Here is a 21236-nt window from a genome sequence, read left to right on the forward strand (position 1 = left end):
CCATCTAAGGGGTCAGGGATGGGGTGGTCACCAAAGCCTGAAACTATTACTGATTCTATGATGTGCTTCCAGACAGGAGCTTGGGATGACTGCCTCCTGAGAGTCTCTACCAGCCCATGACTCTGACAGAATGAAATACTTACACTCAATCATTGAATTCAAGTTGGAGACCTCTGTGGCTGAATTAGTGGAAGGATTGAAGAAGCTGGAGGGGAGAGCAACTGCATAGGAAGAGCAACCGCATAGGAACACCAGCCATCACATACCAGGGAGCTCTCGGAGACTGAGCCACCAACCAGGACCATACTCGGGCCAGTCTGAGGCCCCTGGTACAAATTTAGCAGAGGTCTGACTGGTCAAGCCTTAGTTGGAGAAGATGTGCTTAATCCTCAAGAGACTTGAGGCCCTGAGGCCCCAGGAAATGGAAAGACCTTTGGGTAGCACCCTCTCGGGGAAAGGGGGAGGGATAATTGAATTAGGAACTGTGGCAGGGGGACTGAGACAATGGGCAAAGATGAGAATGTAAATAAAATAATGAAAATTGAAAAAAATATATAAACTTCATTTCATAAGAAATTTTAGATTGTGACATTTTATCACAACAAACAAAAGTAGATAATGAAGGCATTGATTATCAAAGAATGGGGCATTGCTATGAAGAATCTTCTCCCTTTCCTCTCTCTCTTTGAAACAGAAGAAACTAGAAAAAACAGTTAAACACTATACATAGAACATAGCAGGACATTCTACTAGGAGTTTGGAAGACAGTCCTGAGAATAGTGTAGACTAAGGAGGCCTAATTCTAGAGCTCCCAAGGGAAATAACATCTCTGTAAACAAACTGGGCTAAAGTCTATTCAGAAGATATTTTGACAAAAAATAATCTGGCTATTTTCTGTTCACATGCTGCTAATTTAGAGGAAGCTGAACTTAATGAACTCAATTCTCTGGCACAGGAGGGCATAGCTTTAGAAAATTCCTTCCTAATCCAGAAGATAACAATTGCCAATAACTGCAAAACTAGGGTTGAAATTTCACATCCAATTCATATTTGGTGCTGGGGTTTGATCTGGTTTAGGCTTGCACTGATATTTTGCATGCTGTTACAACTATTCTGAGTTAATGTGCATAGCTTCTCTATTATATCAGAATATAATATTTCCTTGTACTTATTCTCCACCTTTGGCTCTTATATGCTTCTAGAATGATCTTTGAGCACTGAGTGGGTTGCAGTATACATATCCCTTTAGGTTGACCATTCTATAGTTGTTTATAGTCTGCACCAGGGGCAGTTGTTCTGAGTTAATCATTGTCTTCTGAAAACATAAGCTTCTCAGGTGAGTATTCAGAGACACAGTAAATAGTGAATGTAATAACAAGTCATTAGTAAGTGGCTTAATGCTATGTTCATTTATCAGGATAATGATATTACCTTTTTCCGCTGCAACCTGTGCCCTGTTTAGCCATAAGTTCTTTGCTTGATAATGGAGCCAAGTATTGATCCTATGTATTGAAACTGAAATCCAATGAAAAAACAATTTGTTAATCCTTTGATTTACAAATCCTATGTCACTGTTACAGCAGCATGCGTGCAGAGTTCATATCTGGGTATAAATAATTACTTTTCTCCTCTGGTAGCCCACATAGCACCTACCAGAACTATGAAACTAGTTAATGGATGAATCTTTCAGAACTGAAGAGATGGTCTTGTCATTAAAGAATTAGACTCATATTCAGTGATTTCTTTTTCTATTTCTTTACATTGAAACTTTTTTCATTGTTTAAGCTTATTTCCTAAAAATATCCAAACACATATTTTTGTTTCATTTTGTTTTAGCATCATTTTTATAAACAAATATTTCAGTCCCTTTATATTTCTGATTACTTTAAGGATTTTTTAAATTTTTATTATGTTTATTTTTGTTTGTATCTATACGTGATTATTTGGAAGTGAATGCATATGCAAAAGAAATCTTAGAAAGGGTTTTGGATCCCTTGGAATTGGAGTTACAGATGGTTATGAGCCATCTGACATGAGTGCTTGGAGCCAAACCCTTGTCCTCTGGAAGAGTAAATACTCTTAATCATTGAGCCATTTCTCCAACCTCTTTCACTGATGTATATTTTAATTCTTCCAGGAAATATTCATTATATGTTAACTAGTTATTATTTTATAAGTGTAGATATTCTCATATCTGATAGATATTATTTATGAAATTATTTATATTTTGATACTAATTTATGAAATTTATAAAGATAATGCATAATTAATATATCTTTAGAAATTTTCAATAGCTAGTAAAATATTTTATTTTGCTAATAAACACTGACTTAATATAAGTGTAATTTTTTTGTTTCAAAACAACTTTCTCATAAATTTTTCTTATTGATTTCCCTTACTACTTTCAGTCATCCTTTTTAAAAATATTTTCACACCTGAAAATTTTTCAGGAAATTATTTTAACAAATCCATATTGATTAAATCTTTACTGAATTTAAGATGTGAAGGAGCACATGCATTACATACCATGTAGATATTTCTTGGTGTCAAAATCTATGTTTTTTGCCCTGAAACTACATAGGCATAGACACAAACAACAAAAACAGTGCAGCCGGTTGTATTTATATATTTGTCCACATATATACATATATTCATGTTCAACAATAATAATCAAAAGAGAAAGAATCGATTTGAGCACATGGGAAGGGATGGAAGGAGGATACCTGGAAGGAGCTGGGGAGAAAAAAAAGGAGAAGAGGAGAAGTGTATTTTTAAAAATATATACTTTTGAGACAGAACAAAATTTAATCAGAAGACCCTCCCGGTTGTATGCTTTATAGATATAAATTTTACAACCCAAATAACTATTTTTTTCTGTCTTTCTTTATTGCCTTAAGTTTCCCAATTGAGACTGCAGTCCAGTCTTAAGAGCTGAAGAAGGTTGAAGCTGTCCTGTTCACAATTTTCCTGGTGCTGACTAAATATTGCCTCTTCTCAAGATCACATCATTAATTTCTTGCAATTCAACATATTCAGAACTATTTTCCTCAGAGTTGTGTGTTGAATGATCCAGAGAAGGTAAGCAGGATATCTGGTCATAACCTGGAAGAAAGTATTTCATTATCTGACACATCAACACACACACACACACACACACACACACACACACACACACACACCACTATTATGTAGCAACATGTTATATTCAATCATCATATAAAAGTTAAAAGAAGCATTGGGGATTTAGCTCAGTGGTAGAGTGCTTGCCTAGCAAGCTCAAGGCCCTGGGTTCGGTCCTCAGCTCCGAAAAAAAAAAAAAGTTAAAAGAGAGATCCTTTTCTACAGTGAGGTACTCAAGAACCACAGTGCTAGAAAGCCATTAGTCTTAAGGCAGAATATGACATAGTTTGGAATAAATAAATCTTGGCAGATATAGATATTTTATATTCATTGTTGGGTTTATATAAATAGGACTCCCTTTAATAAAGGCATCCGATTACCTTGTGCTGTTGTGAGAATGTACAACAGCTTTCACATCTCTTAAGATGGCTGTCCTTACCAACTTAACTTCTGAGTTTAGGAATGAGATCTCCAGAACTGTCATCTGTATAGCTTATTTAAGGTAAATATAACTAGGACAGCTCATTTTTCTAAATGAATATTAACTATGAAGTTTTTTTATTTTCCTTTTATTTATTCTCTCATACAATATTTCCTGACTGCAGTTTCCCCTCCTCCTTTTCCTCCCAGTTCCCATCTCTATTTCACTTCTCCTCCACATCTGCTCCATTTCCTTCAGAAAGGAATCAAGCTCCCCGGGATATGAATGAAACATAGAATAGCCAGATGCAACAAAACTAAGAAAAGCCTTCATGCCAAGGCTGAACAGGACAACCCAGTAGGAAAAGAAGTGTCTCAAGAGTGAATGAAAAAGTCAGAGACACACCTTCCCATTGTTAGGAGTCCCACAAAAACATCAAGCCATAACATAAGCAGAGGACTTAGTAAAGACATTTCCAGGCTCTATGTTTGCCACTTCAGTCTCTGTGAGTTCCTATGACTCCTGGTTATTTGCTTCTATGAACTGTGGTATCCTCAAAACCTTTTGCTCCTATAATTCTTCTTCCCTCTTTCTGCAGGGTTACTGAGCTATAAAGGTGAGAATCCGAGACCTCTAACTAGATGTACTGTCTGTCTACCATTTGGCTGTGGGTCTCAATATATGCTTCCATCAGCTGTCAGAGTAAGTCTCTCTGAAGACAATTACTCTACATACTAATCTATGTGTATACAGGGTATACAATTAGGAATCATTTTTTTCTATCCTAGGTGTCTAGAATATCCATCCTCCATTTTCTGGTTATCTGGGCAGTATATTACATGGGCTTCCTCTCCTGACAAAGACCCAAAATTAGGCCAGTCATTTTTGGCCATTCCCATACATTCTGTACCTCTATTACCCGAGTACACCTACCAGGCAGGATAGATAGTAACTCAAAGGTTTTGTGACTCCATTGGTACACTCCAACCACTAAGAAGAAACACCCATTCAGAGCCTGCCCCACATGTGGCATATATATATATATATATATATATATATATATATATATATATATATATATATATATCCACCAAACTAGATAAGATGGATGAAGCAAAGAAGTGCAGGATGACAGGAACCGGATGTAGATCTCTCCTGAGAGACACAGCCAGAATACAGCAAATTCATAGTTGAATGCCAGCAGCAAACCACTGAACTGAGAACGGGACCCCCATTGAAGGAATCAGAGAAAGAACTGGAAGAGCTTGAAGGGGCTTGAGACCCCATATGAACAACAATGCCAAGCAATCAGAGCTTCCAGGGACTAAACCACTAACCAAAGACTATACATGGACTGACCCTGGGCTCCAACCTCATAGGTAGCAATAAATAGCCTAGTAAGAGCACCAGTGGAAGGGGAAGCCCTTGGTCCTGCCAAGACTGAACCGCCAGTGAACATGATTGTTGGGGGGAGGGTGGTAATGGGGGGAGGATGGGGAGGGGAACACCCATAGAGAAGAGGAGGTGGAGGGGTTAGGAGGATGTTGGCCCAGAAACCGGGAAAGGGAATAACAATCGAAATGTAACAATCGAAATGTAAATAAGAAATACCCAAGTTAATAAAGATTAAAAATAAAAAGCCTTGTCTGGTTACAGAAGATGACCAGTTAAGTTTCTATGTCCTCCATTACTAGGGTAAACCTCATAGAATCTTAAAGTTTCTACTGAACTAAGTTTACACATTGTTTCCAAATGTCAATTCCAGTCATCTAGTCATCTTTCTCAGTTCTCTCTCTCTCTCTCTCTCTCTCTCTCTCTCTCTCTCTCTCTCTCTCTCTCTGTCCATCCTTTCCTATCCTATCACCTTATCTCACCTATTACAGTCCCACCCGATTCTAGAATGCCCACAAAAATCTGTTCTAATCTCTCTTACCAAGGGGATCCAAATTAGCAAAATATGAAATTAAAATTAACAACAGATACTGAGAAAATCCAAAGAATGTTTAGGTCATACTTTAAAAACTTGAACGCCACAAAATTGGAAAATCTAAAAGCAATATATTATTTTTCTGATAGATCCCACTTACTGAAATTAAATCAAGAACAGATAGATAATTTAAATAAAACTGTGACCTCTATGGAAATAGAAACAGTATTAAAAGTCTCCTCATGAAAACAGCCAAAGGCCACATGGTTTTAGTGTGGAACTTTATCAAACTTTCAAAGAAGAACTAATATTAATACTGCCCAACCTATTCTGCAAAATAGAAACAGAAGGAATATTCTCAAAGTCATTTCATGAGGCCAGAGTCATGCTTATATCCAAACTATCCAAACTACAAAAAGATTCAGCAGGATTCTGAGGAGCAGAGAGCAAGCCTGTGGCCCGAGGACCTTGGCCCTTGTACTTTCTACTCAGTGACTACCTTCTTTGCGCACCCACAGACACCACGTGTCAGTGACAGCAGCCCCCACTACAGAGGGAGAAGACATTCCTGTGTTGCCTGCATCTGAGAAGGAACCCCTGAGATACCTAGTCCCAGACAGGAGAGGGAAGAGGAGGAGGAGGAAAGAAGGAGGAGGAGGAACACAAGAAGGATGAGGAGGACAAGGAGAACATGGAGGACAAGGAGGACGAGGAAGAAAAAGAAAATAGTCTTATCATGGAAGGTAAGAGAGTAGAAAAGGCAAGAAGATGAAAGTAGAAAAATTGAGGATGCAAGTGTCTTCCTTGCAAAGAGAGTCCTTTACAATTGCATAAGGGAGGTGAGAAACTTTGTGAAGTTGAAGGGATACATTGCTTTCAGAGTAAGAAAAAAAGAGATGAACTTAGTAATCTACACAAAATGCTTTTCAACAGGCCAGGCACAGTGTCCTCCTTGAAGAGGAATGTGGGTGAGTTCAGTGATATTACATTTGAAAGAGGCAGTGCCCAGTATAAAAAGGAGGAAGAAATGATGAAAAAGTTTAGAAATGCCATGTTAAAGAGCATCTATGAGCTTCTTGATTTAAAGAGGTCAGGTGTGAACAGTGAACTAGTGAGGAGGATCTTGAATTTCTTAATGCATCCAAAGCCTTCTAGCAAAACATTGCCAAAATCCAAAATGAAAAAAAATCTTCCTGCAAAGGTAGTAAAAAGGAACAAAAGAGTTCTGGAAAATCAAAGCAAACTAAATAGCCAGAAATTCTGTCAGATGAAGATGAAGAAGTGATTCTGTAGTGATGAAGATGAGAAGAAAAATAAGGAAGAGTCTACAGAAGAGAAAGAGAAAGAAAGTGAAGAGGAGCAACCACCAAAAACAACATCTAAAAAAAGAAAAGGCAAAACAGAAAGCTACCGCTAAAAGTTAAAAATAAACAAAAAAATCTGTACAGAGTGCTAATGTTAAGAAGGAAAAGGGCCAAGTAACATACAAAGTCAGGCCTATCGGAATTGCACCAGACTTCTCAACAGAGACTATGAAAGCCAGAAGAGCCTGGTCAGAGGTCATGCAGACTCTAAGAGAACACAAATACCATCCCAGGCTACTATACCCAGCAAAACTCTCAATCAACATAGATGAAGAAACCAAAATATTCCAGGACAAAACAAAATTTAAACTGCATCTATCTACCAAATCCAGCCCTACAAAGGATCAAAGAAGGAAAATTTCAATATAAGGAAGATATGTATACCAAATAAAAGACAAGTTATTAAGCATCTCACAACAAAGCCAAAAGTAGAAAACCATAAGCACATACGGACAAAAGCAAATCTAACAGGAACCAACAGTCATCTGTCTTTAATATCTCTCACTATTAATGGACTCAACTCACCTTTAGAAAGATATAAGCTAACAGACTGGATATGCAAACAAGATTCAGGATTTTCCTGCATACAAGAAATACATCTCATTAATAAAGACAGACCTTATCTCAGAGTAAAAGGATAGAAAAAGGTCTACCAAGCAAGTGGTCCCAAGAAAGAAGCTGGAGTTGCCATTCTAATATCCAAAAAAAAAAAAAAACTTTCAACCAAAAGTTATCAAGCATGATGAGGAAGGATACTTCATATTCATCAAAGGGAAAATTCACCAAGAGAAGATCTCAATTCTGAACATCTATGCCCCAAATGCAAGGGCACGAACATTCATAAAAGAAACTTTAGTAAAGCTCAAAAGCACACATTGAACCCCACACAATAATAGTGGGAGACTTCAGGACTCCACTCACCAATGGACAAGTCACTGAAACAGAAACTAAATAGAGACACAGTGAAACTAATAGAGGTTATGAACCAAATGGATTTAACAGATATATACAGAACATTTCACCCTAAAACAAAAGAATACATCTTTCTCTTCAGCACCTCATGGTACCTTCTCCAAAATTGACAACATAATTGTTCAAAAAACAACCCTCAACTGATATAAGAAGATTGAAATAATCCCATGCATGCTATCAGACCACCAAGGCCTAAAGCTGGTCTTCAATAACAGAAAAAAGCAACAAAAAAAAACTATCTACATGTGGAAACAAAATCACTCTCTACTCTGTGATAATTTGGTCAAGGAAATAAAGAAATTAAAGACTTCCTGGAATTTAATGAAAATATTGACACATCATACTCAAACCTATGAGACACAATGAAAGCAGTGCTAAGAGGAAAATTCATAGCACTAAGTACACTAGAAAAGAAACTAGAGAGATCTTACACTAGAAAAGTAATAGCACAACTGAGAGCTCTAGAACAAAAAGAAGCAAACTCACCCAAGAGGAGTAGAAGGAAGAAAACAGTAGAACTCTGGGCTGAAATCAACCAAATGGAAATAAAGAGAAGAATACAAAGTATCAGCAAAGCCAAAAGCTGGTTCTTTGAGAGAATCACCATGATATATAAACTCACAGCCAAACAAATTAAAGGGCCCAGAGGCAGTATCCAAATTAACAAAATTAGAATTTAAAAAGGAGACATATCTACAGAAATGGAGGAAATTCAAAAAATCATCAGATCCTACTACAAAAGCCTATATTCAACAAAACTGGAAAATCTAGATGAAATTAATGTTTTCCTAGACAGATACCATATACCAAAGTTAAATCAAGAGCAAGTAAACATTCTAAACAGGCCCATATCCCATCAGGAAATAGAAGAAGACATTAAAAAACTACCAACCAAAAGAAGCCCAAGGCCAGATGGATTTAGCTCAGAATTCTACCAGACTTTCAAAGAAGACCTGATACCAATACTCCTCAACTTATTCCATAAAATAGAAACAGAAGGAACACTACCTAAGTCATTCTATGATGCTACAATTACTTTGACACAGAAACCACACAAGGACCCGACCAAAAAAAAGAGAAATTCAGACCAATTTCACTTTGAATATCAATGTAAAAATACTCAATAAAATTCTCACAAACCAAGTCCAAGAACACACAAAACCATCATTCACTATGATCAAGTAAGCTTCATCCTAGCGATGTGGGGTTGGTTCATTATATGAAAATTCATGAACATAATCCACCACATAAACAAACTCAAAGAAAAAAATGACATGATCATCTCCTTAGATGAAGAAAAAAAATACAGCACCCCTTCAGGTTAAAAGTATTAGAGAGATCAGGAATTCAAGGCACACACCTAAACATAATAAAAAGCAATTTATTGCAAACCAACAACCAATATCAAATTAAATAGAGAGATACTTGAAGCAATCCCACTAAAATCTGGGACAAGACAAAGATGCCCACTCTCCCCATATCTACTCAATATAGTACTCAAAGTGCTAGCTAGACAACAAAAGAGATCAAGGGGATACAGATTGGCAAAGAAGAAATAAATGTATCACTATTTGCAGATGATATAATAGTATGAATAAGTAACTCCATAAATTCTACCAGAGAACTCTCTAGCTGACAAACAACTTCTGCAAATGATCAGATATAAAATTAACTCAAATAAATCAGTAGTCTACCTTTATACAAATGATGAACAGGATGAGAAAAAATTAGGGAAACAATTCCCTTTTAAATAGCCACATATAATATAAAATATCTTGAGGTAACTGTAACCAAACATGTGAAAGATGCTAATGATAAGAACTTCATGTCTCTCAAGAAAGAAATAGAAGAAGATATAAGAAAATAAAGAGATCTCCCATGCTCATGGACTGGCAGACTTAACATAGTAAAAATGGCCATCCTACCAAAGGTAATCTACAGATTCAAAGCAATCCCTATCAAAAAGCCCAACACAATTCTTCAAAGACATGGAAAGAGTAATTCTCAAACTCATCTGTAAAGGAAAAACCCACAGAATAGTGAAAACCATCTTTAACAATAAAAGAATGGCTGGGGGAATCACCATTCCTGATCTCAAGCTCTACTACAGAGCAATAATGTTAAAAGCTGCAGGGTGTTGTAAAGAGACAATCAGCTTGATCAATGGAATACAATAAAAGGCCCAGAAATAAAACCACACACTTATGCACACTTCATCTTTGAAAAGGAAACCAAAAATATACAATTGAAAAAGAGAAAACATCTTGAATAAATGCTGCTGGTTTAACTAGATGTCTATATGTAGAAAAATGAAAATAGAACCATATTTGTCACTCTGCACAAAGTTCAAGTCCAAGTGGATAAAGGACCTCAATATAAAAACAGATACACTGAATCTAATAGAAGAGAAAGTGAAATAGAACCTTGAACTCACAGGGGGAAATTTCTGAAACAGAACTCCAATGGCTCACACTCTAAGATCAATAATTGATAAATAGGACCTCGTGAAACTGGAAAGCTTCTGTAAGTCAAAGGACATAGTCAATAACATAAATTGGCATCCTACAGATTGGGAAAAAGTCTTCACTAACCACACATTGATAGAGGGTTAATATCTAAAATAGATAAAAACACAATAAGTTTACCACCAAAAAAAACCAAACAACCCAATCAAGAAATGGGATATAGAACTAAAATGAGAATTCACAGTAGAGGAATCTCAAATGGCTGAGAAGCATCTAAAGAAATGTTCAAAGTCCTTAATGATCAGAGAAGTGGAAATCAAAACAAACTTGAGATCCCACCTTACACCAGTCAGAATGGCTAAGATCAAAACTTCAGGTGACAACATATGTTGGCAAGGATGTGGAGAAAGAGGAACACTCCTCCACTGCTGTTGGGATTGCAAACTGGTACATTCACTCTGGAAATCAATTTTGAGGTTCCTCAGAAAATTGGAAATAGACCTACATAAAGATCCAAAAATAAAACTCTTAGGAATATACCCCACAGATGCCCTGCCATGCCACTGGGACACATGTTCCACTATGTTCATAGTGACCTTATTTGTGATAGCCAGATGCTGAAAACAACCCAGACGTTCCAGGACAGAAGAATGGATACAGAAAATGTGGACCATCTACACAATGGAATACTACTCACCTATTAAGAAAAAGGACATCCTGAGTTTTGCAGGCAAATGGGTGGAACTGGAAAATGTCATCCTGAGTGAGGTAACTCACACCCAAAAGTACGTGCATGGTATGTTCTCACTAATAAGTGGATATTAGCCCCCAAAAAAGAGTACAGAATACTAAAATACAGTCCACAATACTCAAAAAGGTCAACAAGATGAAATGCCCATGTGGGGAGGCCTCAGTTCCACTTGGGAGGGAGAAGAAAACAACCACAAAGGTGGAGGGAGGGAAGGACTGAGGAGGAAAAGGGGTTGGGGGTTATGAGAAAGGGGAATATGATCTAGTATTGGGTCAGGGAAAAAGACTGAAGGACTGAGGACCAGCAGAAAGAATGGAAGCAGGGTCCTCAGGAGAAAGGAAGTTGGGAGAACCCTCTAGAATGTACCAGAGACTTGGAAGTAAGAGACTCTCAGTACTCAAAGGGGGCAGATGCTAGATGAAATGCCCTACAGTGGGGAGAGGCAATTTGTTGAACCCACTTCCAGCAGAAAGACAGGGCTTCAAGTGAGGGATGGGGTTGCTATCCCACAGCCAAATTTCTGACCCATAATTCTTCCTATCTGAAAGGCATTCAGAGATGGAAATGGAGAAGAGCCTGAGGAAAAGGAGGTGTAGTTACAAGCCCAAAGTGGGATCCAGCTCAAGGGGAGGCCCCAAGACCCGACACCAATACTGAAGCTATAGGGCATTCACAAAAACAGACCTATCATGACTACTCTCCAAAAGATCCAACAAGCAGCTGAAAGAGTATGTTCACCCAACCAATGAACAGAAGCTGCTGGCCCCTCTGGTTGAATTAGGGAAAAGCTGGAGGAAGCTAAGAAAATCAATCCTGTAAGAGGACCAGCAGTCCAATTTACCTGGACCACTGAGTTCTCTTAGAAACTGGATTACCGACCAGGCAGCAAACACCACCTGAGATGAAGCCTCTCAACACATATAAAGCCGACCACTCCAGGGCCTGGGTTCAGTCAGAGAAGATACACCTAACCCTGAAGAGAACTGAAGATCCAGGAAATTTAGAGGCCTGATGGGGTGGGTGGGATGAAGACATCTTTGTGGAGACAGGGTTTGTTGGGGAGGAGGTATGAGATGTGGAACATCTGGGGTGTGGACCATGATGGGAATAAAATGTGGTGTGTAAAAATTTTAAAAAAAAGAGAAGGCAAACAGCAGTACCACCAAAAAGAACTAAAACAGTGCCAAAAAAGAATCTGAATCTGCGGATAGTTCTGATGATGTACCCTTAATTTTTAAAAAAATTGAAAAATAAACAGCTACAGATGAAAAGCTAAAGGAAACAGTGAAGAAATTACTGACTGATGCTAACTTGGAAGAAGTCACAAAGAAGCAGATTTGCAAAGAGGTATATGAAAATTATCCTGCTTATGGTTTAACTGAGAGGAAAGATTTCATTAAAACAAGTATAAAAGAGCTACTCTCTTGAGATAGAAGACAGATGGCTTGTTTGCAGATTCAAAGATCTGATTTGTTCCAGCAAAAGACTATTGTTGATAGAACTTGCTGCTGACTCTTTTGCATGTTACATATATTTGAGATTGTGGTTTTTAATTGAATTTTCTTGCAGTTTTCAGTTTAAGTCTTACATGATAGTAATTGTTCCTTGATTTTTATAGATGTACATTTTGGGTTTCTTTATTGTAAGGTCATAGATTCCTGAACTATTATGAATTTTAGTGAACTTAAAGTTAGCTTGCTTAAGACATACTTAAGACATCAAAGCAAACACTGGTATAACCAGCATTTATATGCACAAAGACTATTGCAATATTTAGTATATGAAATAGTTTGAATACACCTTCTGTTAGTGTGAAAACATAGTGGCAGTTTGTTCATCATAACAAAGCACAGCTGTTCAGATGACCGAGTTAGTACTTTTCTGCATGTGTATATATGTCAAGTTGTTGGCATGACAGAAGTAACAGATGTTATTTTTTATTTTTAAAAACCAATTTGTTGTATATATTTTTATTTCTTTTGTGCAAGTCAATATTTTAATCTCTTGCATCTTTAAACTGTTAACTAAATATCAGTGTTTATCCAGGCAGCAATGAGAGAACAGTCAGAGTTGAGTGGTGATGGCACTGAAGGACTGTTGGTTTCTGATTTGCCCTGAGAGTGCCAGAGAAATTTTATAATGAGGATATACACATCACAGCTTCAAAAACCAGGAAAGAGTGAGCATACCTGGCTTGTATATAAGTGAACTGACAGTAGTAAACTTTTGACCGTATAAATATTAGATGCAAAAACCTAGTTACCTTCATAATTATGATTAAAAGTATCAGGTGTAAGGCCAGAGTTGGTGTGGACAATGTAGGTACCTTTAAAAATATTTATCAAAAACCATATAGTAAATTACTTTAATATTTAAGTATTACAGAAACAAGGCTCTTTGATTTTAAATTTTTGTTAACCAAGATTTTAAGATGGTGAAACAGAGTGTCCATGAATCTAAATTTCAACTGCCCTTATAACCTATTTCTGAATTATAATATTCTGCTGGAAAAAGTGACGTTTGATGTACAGAGTGTTTGATCGTCACATCATAGATCAGATTTGAGCATTAACAGCTATCTTCACATATTTGACTTCAATATGCTTAGAGTAAAATGGAACAAGCAATTAATTGGGGATGAAAAGCCTTTAAGTAATTTGTCAGAAATCTTTGCAATAAAGAATAAATAAATGTTAAAAAATTAACGGCAAAAAGATTTAACAAACGAAGAGAATTGCAGACAAGTTTCTCTTATGAACATAGACTTCCATGCTGTCTCCACTGTGTGTCACAAGGAAGGGGAGAAAAAACACCAGTGAGCTCATGAAACATAAAATTCCTTTATTATTCCCACCACATAAGCACTGATGGATCAGGATTTGGGACCTTGCTTCATCTGGCAGCCCCAAGTAAACACTGAAGCAGGGAGTATAAGCAAAAGCTTTATAAGAATCAGAGACAAGTTATGGTTATAATTTTTACCAATCAGATCTCAGTGATTGGAGTCTTCCCCAAGTGGTTCATCATTATCAACTGACATATAATTTAAGTGAATTTGACCAACCAATCAAATTCATTTGTTCTTTTTGTTGTTAGGAATAGACATCATGTGTTGGGAGCAATATTGTTTTTTAGAGAGGGAGATAGGAACAGTTATGTTTGGAGAATTGTTGTTGCTTAGAGGGAGTTGTTCAGTTAGGTAAAATGAAGTCTAAAGTCAAAATAGCAATACTTAAGTTCTGTTTATCAGTTCTCAACAGGTGCAAAAATACTTAATAAAATATTTGCAAACTGAATCCAAAAACAAATTAAAAATATCATCTACTATGACCAAATAGGTTTCATACTAGAGATGCAGGGATGGTTCAACATATAAAAAAATCAATCAATATGTTCTACCATAATAAGAACAAACTTAGAGGGGGGAAAAAAACCACATGATCATATTATTAGAGGCCTAAAAAGCCTATGAAAAAATCTGACCCCCCCTCATGCTATGAAGTCTCTTAATCAGTTTTAGTGATCTGCTTAGGACCTCAGGATTTTATTGACTCTATTAACCACATCCACTATGAGTAGCCTATTTTTACTCTGTTTCTGTTTTTGATCCACTTAGAATCGAGTTTTGTCAAGAGTGATAGATATGGATCTATTCGCAGTCTTCTACATGCATACATCTAGTTAGACAGGCACCATTTGTTGAAGATGCTTTCCTTTTTTCATTGCATAATATTAGTTCTTTAACAAAAATCAGGTGTTCAGAGATGTGTGAGTTTATGACTGGCTCTTCAATTTTTTACATTGAACAAAGTGTCTACTTTTTTCCAATATCATGGAATTATTATTACCATGGCTCTGTAGTAGAGTTTTAATTCAGAGATGATGATGCCACTAGACGTTTTTTATTAATCAAAATTGTTCTTCACTAACCTATGCCTTTTGTTTGTTTGTTTCCATATGAAGTTGAGTATTGTCCTTCCAAGGTCTATAAAGAATTATTTTGGAATTTTGATGCGGGTTACAATAAATCCATAGCTTGCTTTTGATGGGATGGCCATTTTTTTCTACTTTGATCTTACTGACCCTTAAACATAGGAGATTGTTCCATCTTCTAATATATTTTTCTATTTCTTTCTTCAACTACTTGAAGATTTAATCACTTAAGTCTTTCCTTGCTTTGTTAGAGTTGACCCAAGATATTCTGAATTATTTGTGGCTGTTATAAAGAGTGCGGTTTCCATAATTTCCTTCTCAGTTCATTGTTATTTGTATATAGGAAGGCTACTAATGCTTTTTAACTAATCTTGTATCGAGATACATTGATGAAGGTGTTTATCAGCTGTAAGAATTCTCTGATAGAATTTTGGAAGCCATTAATGTATACTAACAAATCATCTGTGAATAGAGAAAATTTCAATTATTTCCTTTCCAATTTAAAGTCCCTTGATCTCTTTCAGTTGTGCTATTGATCTAGTCAGAATTGCTATTATGTTGAATGGATAAGGAGTGAACAGCCTTGTCTTGTTCTTGATTTTATTGGAATTGATTTGAGTTTCTCTGCATTTAATTTGACATTGACTATAGGCTTGGTGTAAATTACCTTTATTATAATCCGGTATGCTCTTTGTATCACTACCCTCTCCAAGACTTTACATATTTGCCTCCAACTCAAGGGCATCAATATTCGTTACAAATTACTAAAGCTTTAATTTCACATTGAGAGTGGATGGCTATTTTGTACTTAGTCTCCATTTGCCCATAGAGTGAAATTAACTTCAAGTTCTCAGACTTCACTTACCAGAAGTAATTATCCATAGCTGACATTCAATATTCCCCTAAAATTTCATAATACTATGGTTTATTGTTTATGCTCTGTTATCTAAATTCGCTGAAATGCCCCTATTCACCACTTCTCTGTTACCCCTCTTCACTCACTTAGGACCAATCTGCCCTAAAGTCAGCTGATAATAATTTGTCCAGAGAGTCAAAATGTAGTTCTGTCACCATCCTTACCTTCTAAAATTATGAACCTGGTTTTTTCTTTAAAAAGCTGGCCCTAAGAAAAGACTGAAAACACAATTAGATTCCTGAATCCCTTTTTGTGGGCCTGATTGATCAGTCTTTTGGTGTGTTCTTGCATAACTGAGATAAGTGTTCTTATGGTTTGTGTGGAAATTCCTGAAATCCAAAAATTATATCTTCCTCTTGGCACCTCCTGAAACTTTCTCCAAAATTGGCCACATGCTTGCTTACAGTGTAAGCCTAAATAGATATAAGAAAATGGAAATAACCACTAGTATCTTATCAGACCACCATGATTAAAGCTAGATGTCCACAAAAAGAAAAACAACAGAAAGCCTACTAATGCATGGAAACAGAGTCACTCTCTACTCAATGAAAACTGGGTCAAAACAGAAATGAAGGAAAGAATGAAGGTCTTTCTAGAATCAGCGAAAATGAATATACATCATATTCAAACTTGTGGGACACAAGGAAAGTGGTGCTGAGGAAGGTTTATAATATTAAGTGCTTACATAAAAAATAGAGAGATCTTATGCTAGAAACTTAACAGTACAACTGAAAGCTCTAGAATAAAAAAAAGATGGCAGGAAATAATTAAACTGATGGCTAAAATCAATAAAACAGAAATAAAGAGAAAATTCAAAAAATTAATGAAACAAAGAGCTGGTTCTTTGAGAAAAATCAACAAGATAGATAAACCCTTATCTAAACTCTTACTTTGTCTCAATAACAGATAGAACTAAAGTCTGGTGAACCTGTTTTCATTTAGTGTCTTCCCCACTTTCATTGAGTTACTTTTTGTACACGTTACTCAAGGAAAACTGAAAAAATTAGTGATGTCATTTTCTGAATCCTGGGGCTCTAGGAGCAGCAAAGCCTCAAAGTTCATCCCGTGAATTAACTCAAAAGAGCAGGGCTGTACCCTGAAGCAAGCATGTTCTGAAAACCTAGTCATTCTTCCAAGTCAAAATGACTTATTTATACAATCTCACAGTTCCAGAATTGGGAAATTGATCAAGGATGTCACACCTTCATTTCCTGAAAACAGTTTCTTAAGCAGTGAAACTGACAATAACAAAATTATATCCTAATGAAACATAACATCCTCTCGTTTAAGCCAAATTTTTGCAAATATTTCTATAAGCACATTATTTTTAAGACACTCATTTTTATATACAGAAAATTAATTCTGTTTTTATATCAATATATTAATATTTTACCTTACATAATTTATGTTTTGAGACAACTTATGTATAATTGTGCATATAGTATCAACTACTTCTAATAGCTTTCTTACCAGGTGCACATGTGTATTTCACTTATGTAATAGCTCTATTTAACTAGAGCGAACAGGTAGATTTTTAACTCAAACAGAAATTTAAATATTTAATTTTATGTAGAGCCTAACAGAAACAACAATATAAAATGTGTGACATTCTTGTGTTTTAAAGTTTTCCATTTTAAAATTGTGTTAAAATACACTCATATGTTAAAGACATCTAATTGTTTTGAAATGTTAAGCCATTAGTAAACCATCCAAATAATTCTAATTATTATCAGATTAATTATATATAAAAGTTTTATAAGATTTATTTGGATAAGCCTCAAAAATTTACTTCCATATTCCAAACAAATTATAGAAGATATTTATAAATGAAATAATTGTATAGCTATTAAAACATACCTGAAATCAATAAGAAATATATACATTGCTTAATAAAATTTATTATCTGACTTGAGAATTGTTTTGTTATATATATCATTTCTGAACATACATATTTAGTCTAATTATATAATCAACAGTACTTTTAAATTTAACATTAAAGTTTCTCTACTTTTAAGCCAATTCCAAAATTAATCTTTTAAATTTGCTTGCTAGTTTGTCTAACCAAAGCCAGTCCACCTACAAATGTAAGGTTTGTCATCCTTCCTTTGTGAAGAATAAAAAATTCCACACCGAGTCAACTTACCTAGGTTCTATATGTTACTATATATACATTTGTGTCTCCTGTTGAAAGGGGAATTTACATGAAGGTATTTGACAAACATATGCATATTTTTTCTTTGTATCAAGCAGAGTCTCAATAAATATACTTATATATCAGGTATTAGTTTTTGTTTATCTTATTATATTTTATTTTGTTATATTTTATTATTAGCCCTTAAAAGCCTTTTGGGTTATTTTTCTCCTAATCGGACAAAAAGGAAAGTAGATCTGGATGGAAGGGAATATGGACAGGAACTGGGAGGAGTAGGGAAAGGGGAAACTGCAATCAGGGTATATTATGTGAGAAAAGAAAAAATCTATTTCCAATAAAAATAAAACTAAAAAATCAAGAAAAGTTGATGTAAAGATGAGATTGAGTGTCCCAGTTTTGAATGACACTGTACTTTCTTTACTTTGGCTAATAAAAATGAAACAGGAAAATGAATCATGTTTTGGAATTGTATGTTTAAAAGTCCTGAAAAAGAGGTCCCTAGCAACCAATAAATAATCTCAAATATACATTGTTTCTTTTTAGAATCTGTTTTCGAAGAAAATATGTATTAAAATTTGCATAGTCAGTATAAAATGTTGTGATGATATACAACTTTTAACTTATGACTCCAATCAACATTGTTTTAAATTAAAAAATGTACTTTTATTAAACTACCTATACCTTTTCCCTTTTTCTTTTCTTTTCCTTTCAAATAATGGCCAAATTCCTAAGCAATCTTTCACAGACACTCAGCTTTATCACTTACTCTGTGAAACAAATTTTCCCTTCTAGATGGGAATGCTTGCTAGTTTCCATGAAAAAAGTCCTGGCTTTCTCTCTTCCTCTTCTCCATCTCCCATGCCAGCAGATGCTAAAATTTATAGTTTGCAGGCCCTGTAGTTTTTCTCTTTAATAAAATTGTACCACACTTTCCCTTTATGTCTGTGTTTAAATTATTTTATTAATGAAACTAATATCCCAAAGAGGAAAAGCCAGATTCTATTTTCTCTCTGGGTGGCCCTGAATGTTTTTTCTAAGTATGCTTTATTGAATGTCTTTATAACCTTTCAAGGCCAGTTAAAGACAGTAGCTGGAGAAATAAAAATCCTTGTAGTTTAATTCAGCTTATCTTGGTCTTGTTAAGTTATGGAAGAAACTTTCTTACAACAGCATTCAATAAGAATTCAAATTAGAATTCAGAAAATTAATTACACTTTGTGAGAGGGGCAAAGTTCAACTCTATCTACCTAGACCTGTGGAGGAGGAACCTGACAGTGCTTCCCATCGTCAAGGATAACACTTCAGAAAATACTTAAAGGAGGAACAGCAGTGAACCACATAAGGAAGGCTTCAGTTAAGGTAGATCTTCCCTTTTCAACCAAGTCAGTAAAGATACTCCTTTACAGGCAAGCCTACATACTAACCTAATGAACACTAAGAACTGCATGAATCCTAAAATGCCCTGATTTTCTTATGGAAAAAAAAAGTAGCAATAATCCAAGTTTCTATTTTCCTCCAACTCACCAAGCAAAGATTTGATTCACAGGGATTCAGGTAGAGAAAGAGGAGACTTAAAGTTCCTTGGAGAACCTTGGAATTCCCACCCCAACCTTAACTTACGGTTTAGGGTCCAAAGTAGAAACAAAATGATCCCAATGAAAAATATCATCACTAAAATCAAGATTATGCATATTTTCTGCAGCCAATAACTATACAATGAGTATGCATCATCCAAAATAGAAGCTGGAGGGGGAAAGAAAGAAATATTAGGCATACTTTAAAATAAGTAAAATACAGACAGGAAAATATGCATGAGTTAAGAAACCAGATCAGAGTATCCTAGTCAACAAGAAGAAGGAAAAGGAGATTTTAAGTAGCCTTCATTTCTGGGCAAAGTTTAGGCCACCAATCTATAGTTTTATAACAAGATTTGCAGGTTGAGTGAGTCCAAGGGTTTGTGCAGTTTAGTCTGAGCCATATGTGAAAATGATAAGATGTTGTTACTTGTAATCATTTATCTACCAGTAGCTGGAAGCATCATCTTGCTTATTTTTATTCTCTGGTTCCAGATCTGCCAAAACAAGATGTTGCAGAAACAGCACAGAGGAAATACATGGTTTCAATGAACACACATGTACAAACACATACACATACACACAAAACACGCACACACAGCAAGTACAGCCCATGTAACACTAGATGTATGTCTTTCACTAGATGGCAGTCAACATACCAGAGGCCACAGCTTTAAAGAAAATTGATTCTCCCTCTCCCAGGAGTTGTCAAATGCCAATACCTCCATAGCAATGGGTGCAACTTTATGCCCAACATGCTTCTCCATGCTAGACTTTTGTCTGACCCGAGTCTACACAGGTCATGTGTATCCTGTCTCAATTGTTCTGAGTTCATATGTATAACTGTCCTGCTGTGTACAGAAAACACTGATTCTTTGTAGTCACCCAACAGCTATGACTTCTACAACTTTTCTTTCTTCCCTTCTGCAATGATACATGAACCTTGGGTGGAGGTGTGCTATAAATATCCTGCTTAGGAGTAACTGTTCAGACATCTTTTATGCTCTGTACCTTGATTTCTGTGATGTCATCTATTGAAAATAGGAGCTTCTCTTATGAGAACTGAATGATGCACAGTCTAGGTTCATGGTATTTGTGGTACCTATGTACATACACACTGCATCTTACCTGATAGCTGAAGTCCAGTTCGTTTTCATTATATCTGATTTGCTGTTTAATGTTTTCACTGTGTATTTTTTTAATTCAACTAGTATCATTGAATCTATATAGAAATTTTACTTGGACTTTTTAAATATTCTTAAATTTCTATTATAGTTTTTGACTGTTAGTATTTTAAGTCCATTCTTTCATTTTTAAATACAAAATATACATTTCATATGCTTAATATACACAAAAAGTTCAGACCACGGTTCCAAATTTTGAAATCTAAGCTTCTTTGACAGTCTTTGTCTTCAAATTTTCATGCTAGTTAATACCTGCAGTCTTGATATGGAGAATAATTTCTAAAACATATTTATTTTTATTTTATGCACATGAGTGTTAGAAGCCAGAAAATATCTACAGAACCACTAAAACTGTAGATATAGTGAGTAGTGAGCTGCCAGTGAGATGCTGGAACAGAATCCAGATCTACTGCAAGACCAGCAAGTGCTCATAAGTACTGAGCCATCTCCTGAGTCC

At 35.7% G+C, this 21236-nt stretch overlaps 1 protein-coding gene and 1 pseudogene across 1 annotated transcript in view; one reads left to right on the top strand and one right to left on the bottom strand.

The window, feature by feature from the left end:
• Positions 1-2977: 2977 nt before the first annotated feature.
• LOC100911818 (selection and upkeep of intraepithelial T-cells protein 10-like) overlaps positions 2978-21236 on the bottom strand; it is a 42017-nt gene continuing 23758 nt past the window's right edge. Inside the window, exons 5-6 of the mRNA XM_017593925.2 lie at positions 19642-19764; positions 2978-3102 (exon numbers count right to left, since the gene is read on the bottom strand). Coding sequence (XP_017449414.2) covers positions 2978-3102; positions 19642-19764 — 248 coding nt within the window. The remainder of the gene's footprint in view (positions 3103-19641; positions 19765-21236) is intronic.
• On the top strand, positions 3546-12448 carry Dek-ps1 (DEK proto-oncogene, pseudogene 1; annotated as a pseudogene).

This window comes from Rattus norvegicus, chromosome 5, assembly GCF_036323735.1.
Source record: "Rattus norvegicus strain BN/NHsdMcwi chromosome 5, GRCr8, whole genome shotgun sequence".
Lineage (NCBI taxonomy): Eukaryota > Metazoa > Chordata > Mammalia > Rodentia > Muridae > Rattus > Rattus norvegicus.